Source organism: Branchiostoma floridae, chromosome 8 (genome assembly GCF_000003815.2).
Source record: "Branchiostoma floridae strain S238N-H82 chromosome 8, Bfl_VNyyK, whole genome shotgun sequence".
Taxonomy (NCBI): Eukaryota; Metazoa; Chordata; class Leptocardii; order Amphioxiformes; family Branchiostomatidae; genus Branchiostoma; species Branchiostoma floridae.
In genome coordinates, this window is record NC_049986.1 from 21,566,719 (window position 1) to 21,574,178 (window position 7,460).

The 7,460-nt window shown below is 39.9% G+C and overlaps 1 protein-coding gene across 3 annotated transcripts in view; it reads left to right on the top strand.

Moving 5' to 3' along the window:
• Nucleotides 1–235: 235 nt before the first annotated feature.
• Nucleotides 236–7,460, top strand: part of LOC118420977 (ral guanine nucleotide dissociation stimulator-like 1) — a 43,450-nt gene continuing 36,225 nt past the window's right edge. For 2 of the 3 annotated variants that reach the window (XM_035828082.1, XM_035828084.1), the window contains exon 1: nt 237–489. In XM_035828082.1, coding sequence (XP_035683975.1) covers nt 457–489 — 33 coding nt within the window. In that variant the 5' untranslated portion in view covers nt 237–456. Of the gene's footprint in view, nt 490–7,460 lie in introns of all 3 variants that reach the window. The other variant, XM_035828083.1, reaches the window with a different exon arrangement.

Consider the following 7,460-nt stretch of genomic DNA (forward strand, 5'->3'; position numbering starts at 1 on the left):
TGTTTATCGGTGTCTGGGGGCGCTGCTGTCTGACATGTGGGGTCACGTATAACGGTACGCTGTAGGGATATCCATCCGCCACGAAGATTAGCAAAATTAAGAAATTAAGACTTTTACACAAATCTAGAGTACAATTACAATTTCCATTAAAATCAAACATTGTAAATAAGTTTATTGGCTCGATAGATTATAGTTTTGGTGGATAAATATAGTTATTCATGTTGGTACTACTTTCTTCTTATCTGTGAGTCGGCTAATTGGTGTGTGCTCCGCCCGTGTGGCCACACGGACATATTGTGGGACTTTCATCCAGGTGTCGAGGCGGGAGTGTGTGCCAAAAACTCTGCTTCTGGGCAAAACAACACCGTCTTCGAGCATTCTTAAGACGTACGGCGAAGGAATGACGAAGTGACAGGAGCTAAGGAGGGTGTATACGTCACTGCAGTCGCGTCGGAGATGAATTTCTTCAGCCGGCATAGCGAGAGCCGGGTAAGTGTGGAGCTTTATTATGTACAGAACGCAAAGTTTGGGGGTGGGGTAGATGGGGAGGGGGGCGCTTGGAAATTTCCTCTCTATCGTCGCGGAAATTTCCTTCATAGCTGCCCTTACATTTTTATGCTGGAGGTTTTGATCCCGAGTTTGCCTATGTGATGCTTTTATCGTCGTCATGTGCATATTTCCCATGTGAGTGCACACGAGTTGTAGCTCAGGCTGTGAACCGTTAGCTGTGAGTGTGTGACGGTGGGTGGGTGTGGGCTGAGTGACAGGTTATAGTTGTCCGCATTGCTCAGCCACTGAATCAGGGCCCCCACCATAACACAAACGTCTAATCTGTCTTCTCACAACTACACGGGGTCCTTGTAGATTTAAGAAACGTCTTTTCTTTGTCTTTAATCCACCAAGCAACGCCAAACAGTGCAGCATAATTTCATGTTTTGTTATGACGTCGTCCTTGCACGTTCATGCTAACGTTACATGTTTTACGTGTGTGCCCTTGGCACATGCCGACATTACATGATTCATGAACAAAATTTCCATATCAGACAGACGTTTTTGTTTCCTTTTTCACAATCCACACTTCCCCTACAACCTCATGACTTTCATTATGCTGTCTTTTGCTTGAAAAATTACGATCGTCATGTGAATATGATACGGCTGGCATTAGTGCGTATTTCACACGCCTACACATGTCAGCAGCCTTCAACAAGACACTGTGTTGTGTTTAGTGCTACTAAAGATGGCATGTGTGCATACCATATGCCTTAAAACATGGAGATCTGACACATTCTGTATGTATCTGTACCATAACATCATTACATTTTTATGTTGTCAAAATTATGTGCTGCATTCCCTGCATTATAAAGTCCTTGACATTTTTATGGGGACGGTATTCATATTTACTTAGAGGCGGAGTGCGGTTGTTAGGTGCAGTGGACGTTAAACAAATTGAGAACCCATTTCTTCCTTTCAATGGTATGTCTTCCAAGCATATCTGCAACCATTTCAGTATTGTACTACATACATGTAATGTTATGTTTTATATCCTTTGATTGAAGACTTTATTCCGGATTCGTACCAGCCATTGTTGTTAAAGTGTTTGTTCTCCTTAATTATAGCTGTCGTCTTTTCAGCGTCCGGTGGCCACACAAGTGTTAAGTGTAGAGTGTAAAGAGAAGACATCTAATTGCCTGTTTTCCATCCATATATCAGTCACCAGTGCTGTCCTGCATGGTTGCACCAATGATTTATGCATGGCTGGGTACTGTGAGTGAGCTGTATCTGCGTTGATAGTGGGGATAGCTTAGCCGTACTAGGGTCCCCAGGTCGTTGGAAAAATAGTAGAAATTGGTAAAAAAACTGAAAGCACACCAGAGGTGTAGGTCGCAAACTGCACTCCTCGGCCAACCAACTCCTCTGGTGTGTTTTCAGTCTATTTGGCCAATTTCTACTATTTTTCCAGCTAGGGATAGCTTAGGGCAGGCATAAACAGCTCTGCATTCCACAAGACAAGTGGATTTTCTGTGCTTTATCAATGTTTAAAAGGTGAACAATGGCCGTTTTCATTGACTGTTGAATACACATGTTCTGAGTCACTATTCATGAAGCCATGCTGTGAGAAAAATAGAAACACAATCTCAATACAAGGACAACAGATGCCAGTTGCTTGTATTTGTGGCATTGTTCAATTTGTTGTGTTTCAAGGATTTTCTCTGATTTTTCAATGAAAGGTTACCAATACTATTACTGTAAAATGTTACAAGGTTTATTTGCTGATAGGATTTGGTAGTGTCTTGAAGCCATGTTGTGGGAAAAGTAGAAACATAATCTCCATGTCAAGACAACAGATGCTGGTCGCTTGTTTGTATACGGTACATGGTGGAAGCATTTCAAGGATTTTCACTGATCCCTCAACGGAAAGGCAAACTATTGCAGTTTTCTTTGCAGATAGAATTTGGTAGTACACTAGTTTGAGTACTGTTAACTCAGTACTAGTACATGCGATAGGTAATGTAGAGATGTAAATCTGTATGTAAAGACAACAGACGCCAGTCGCTTGTTTGTGTACGATACATGTTCAGGTGTTACCAGGCTGTTACTCTAGGCAGGTAATCCAATCACAGGTGTTTTGTTACTTAATCTAAATCATTGTTGTCTCTGTGAGAGAGTCAAACTGCCTGGAGGAAGCCGGCTTCCACCCACCAGTTTCCGCTGGAAAGGTCGCCATTGACTTGCTCAAGACTACTCATCACAAAGTCAACAGCTGCATTGTTTGCAGAAAGGTCCCTTTGTCACTGTTTCACTAAACAAAAGACAAAGCCAAAGGCACGCACATGGACAAACTCAACTGTTTCTACTAATGGTATGATTTTGTAAGCCTTTATTTTGGTAAGCTCAGTTTGAAAATCAATCTAACAAGGTTTCTCTTTGTATACCAATTTCCAAGGAAGTGCTCAATGTCAAGGGAAACTAATGGCATGTTTTTATTCAAAGCTGCTTGTATGTTTTGTTAGTAACAGTATGGTTGTGACTCCAAGGAAAATGATGTTGTCGTCAATGTATTGTTGGGGGTGTAAGTTGCTTAAAAAACTTTTTGTCAGTTTCTTTTTCTGTTTTACTATTCATTTTCTACTAAATTCTAGTACATGTATATTGTAATCCTTTGCTGTCCCTTATGATTAAAGACATCAAGGTTTCGTCATGCAAGTGAGACCGCTAATTTAAACAGTATTACATACAGATGTTAATGTCCCCCCACGGTGTTCCTGGCTTATTATCTTCCCTTATCATCACAAAACAGTTGAAAACACGTTTGTTATAGATTTATGCTAACGCCTTCACCCCCTGATGTCAGCTCTGCTTGCAGGCAAAACACAATAGTTCAGCAACAATGCACCGATGACAGAGCGTATAATCGTCAAATTGGTTATTTGGTACCATATTAAAGAAGCATACAGTGAGGGAGACAGAATGTCTGGTGCACCAGACTGAACGGTGGAACCGTATTGTGTATGATGAATATTCCAGTTAGCTCAAACAGGGCCGACCCACCCACAAAAATTCCAGCGGAATTCCTCCTCTCTCCGGGCATTCCGAGAGAGCAGATAAACAGTCATAAGGAAGAAATCTGCTACGAAATATCTGAATAACAATTTCAATTTATGATTCTGACAGGATTTTATGCTAGGATTGGATTTGACATGGAATAAATCTTCATTTAGTCTGACTCAATCATGTTGAGATAAGTCTATTAAATACAGTAGGGCTCTCTCTTAGCAATGTAATAATGGTATACCACCTTTTTATGATCTCTGCACAACCTTTTTTTAATTTACAAATCAGGCAATTTGACGAAAATAATCTCATTGAAATTTGTTCGTTTTGTGCTGAGTTTCACCCTCCCAGACCCAGAGCACCACCTTGTTATAGATTTCTGGACAGTACAGGTAATGTTTACCAATGGTAATGCTGGATGTTGACATGTTTACATTGCAGGTGACTCCCATTGTGTTTCAGCTATCTATAGACTACATCAGGTTGAAAGGGTACATAGACTGGTCAGGTCAGCCTTGTATAAGGCACATCTGTACACCTTCTGTGAGCTTTGTGACATCTGCTACTGTTTTGGGTTTAGCTGCTCCAGTTTTGGCACAATTTCAGGAATTATGGAATGGCCGGGCTGCCAGGACAAATCATGTCAGGGATTGTACTGTAATTACATTCTTCTGGGATAACTTTGGGGAGAAATCCCCTCAGGGAGAAGACTAGGGCTAAAATAGTGTAAATATTATTACACCATTATGTTTACACCATTTCTTAGAAGAACTGACCAAAAATCAGCATACAAGCAAAATAAAAGGGGTTTGTGCCATTATTTTGGGGCACTTGCATGCAATTATTAGATGCTATAAAGACTGGTATTTTGAGCCTTTACTAGAGTCTGCAATTACCCTGTATGGTAGCCACTCTATCAACATTCTTTCGCTATTACATCTTGCCAAACCTCCAAATTATTTTGATTACATGTTGCACTCCCTTTCTTCTGTTATGAACACTTTTAGATATCTGTGAATATCATTGACAAGAAGTGAGAACATTTTTTCCACCTTTATCTGTAAAATTCCAAATGAAAGTGAGCATCTTAAGTGGGTTCTTGTCATAATTAACATGCTTGTCTTTGTTTGTTTGGTATCATCAAACCGGCTATTTTAAGAAAATATGCGCACCTTCTTTTATGGGTCAGGGGTTTGCTGTCTGTTGGTATTTGCCTCAAGGACACCCACATGTACTGCTGCTTTCTCCAAGCAGATATTTGGAGGCAAAATCATTACATTTTCTAGTTTCCAATTTTCAGAAGCCGAGTCATACCAAAGACTCTAAAAATGGTACATGCTGCTTTCTCTGCTTAGCACTCAGCAGCTTCTCATGAGTATGGAAGTTAAACACACATCACTGCTACCAGCGGACCAGCCCCCTGCTGTAGTGACTTGCACAAATGTGTGGCCCAAGGGCTTCGAAGTGGAGATGGGCGCCACCCTACGCATCCGTAGATGCATGGGCAAACTTTAACTTTTTTTTTTTAATTTTCAGAAGGCCCCTTGTAACAGAAACAGCTAGAAAAACAGAACATTTTTTCTTGTTTGTTAGTATCTTTATGTATTCACGAGAAGCACATATCGGCCTACAGGTCGCTTTTCATTGAGGTCATTAGGGAGGTAAGGGTCAGATAAAATATAACAAAGATACAGATTATATCAAGTCCTAATAAATCTATCAGGTATATATCGCTACATATCTTGCAGCATCTGCTTGGAGTTTCCATCTTTCCCACAATGAAATATTTCCCACAGCATACAGGTCAGGGTCAGTGGTGAAGACTGAAGTGTAGAAATTTTCCTTCAGTCTCCTTCCCCTGGGAGCGGACTCCACTGTAAATGGACAGAATTAAGTTTCCCATTACCATAGTAATTGCGGCCATTTGTGCAGGGACGTCCTAAATTAGGTTTAGGTCAGCCAGTCCTGGGAGGCGGCCAGGACTCAGACATGTGTGATGTGTTATATGTAAACATTGGGACATTCGCTTGTGTCAGGGAAGATATGTTAGAGCTTGCAGCTGTGTTTTGACAGGTTTGGGATTTTGGTATGGATTATCTTCTAGAAGTAAAATAACCCCATTGAGATCTAAGGGAAGATTTAGACAAGGTTTAGATATGTGTGATATGTTATATGCAAACACATGGATATACCCTTATGCCAAGAAAAATATGTCAACTCCTACAACACCTATGGGGTTTTGGTGTAGATATTCCCTTTTACTTTGGACTGTAAGGGAGCATGAATGAACTGTTCGATTTATTGGAGGAGCATAGCTTATTTCTAAAATATGAGTTTGAAATTGAATTAAAAGTAAAGTGACACGTGTGAAAGAAAGATCGTAAAACTGATTTTGCAATATCGCTTTCTTGTTACTACCTCTGGAACAGCCTAAAAGTAGTCAGAGATATTATGAATTGGGTTGAATTGAGAACGTGATATGGCATACTATACATATAGGTCAGTTTATTATATGGGAGGGTTGTAGTAAGATATATATACTTCAACACAGGATGTTGATACAAAGGGTACCCTAGAATGTTTGACGTAACTCTCATGTAAAGCACTTACCAGTACTACAGGGTAATGGATTGTAAATTTGCATGTGCCCGCATGTACGAGTTTCTTCCAGCGTAGTATTGCGTCAGCTACTCTTGTGCACACTTGTACTTGTGTAACTATTAACTTTAGGGTAAACGTTAGAGTAAACGTATACGCTAGCTTGTCTGACTGGTGACGTCATTCGTGTTAAGGTTTCTTAAATAATGCACCTTTACAGGTGAGCACAGGAATTGCTTTTTCACAGTAGCAATTATCCTCAGGGTCCCTACATAGAATACACAGACAATTTTATTATGATGAAGGCTTTCAGCTTCATAGGACGAGCACAATAAGATAATGATGAGAAAGCGAGAAAGAACTTACATGTATGATATGTGCCTTTTGCAAAAAGATAGAATATATTATATGGCAACTGTAGACACAGCAACCTATGTATCATATGTATCATCATGGTATCATTTGTGTTTGTATGTTTTGAGCCACTTTGTATGTACATGTAAATGTATGTCTGTCTTATCTGTTGACACAATCTGAGGTAATTGAATATCAGCCCAGCCTTATGGCTGTAAAATGTCACAAACAGGAAGTAGAGGCAGCTCTCCTCTAAAATTTGAAAACAGCCTCTTTTTGCATTCATCTGAACTGGTAGTGGTACATACAAAATGTGAACAAAGCTTTTGTCATGAGAAAAAAATAGGTTAATGTTGTTCAGCTACATAGTGAATTGGAAAAGTCTGACAGAATTGATAGTGTAGTAGTTTGATAGTGTAGTAATTCTTTAAAGGGCAAGAAGTGAACATGATGAAAAAGGCTCATATTTGTGTTTTAATTGTGTGATTCTGAACCCTTTTAACCTTCCTTTGTTTTTAACTGTTTTACATGTGTTATTTACATCCCTGGTGTCTCTCGTTTGCGAACTATTAATGATTTAAGTATGAAGCACAGCCATGAGTGTTATCTCCCATCTGTGTACAGAGTGAGTAGAAGGAAGCAGGTTGGACAGCAGCTTGTGGTGCACAGATAGGGCAGGATATCCCGCCAAGTCTGACGTAGTTCCACCATGGGCAGGAAGTAGCTGGCCTCTAACCTTTATGCTTGGTTTATAACTTTGATTGGATGATTAGGGTATCATTTATGATGTCCAGAGAGGAAGGGCAAAGGCTTATAGAGGTCCATGTGTATGACTTTGAGTCATATTAGGTCAATAATTAAATGAGAAATGAACAAGTGTATATCTAATATTGTCTATGTTTGATGGTACAATTTCTGTTGAGATGTTTTCTGATGACTGTGTTCTTATGGTAAAT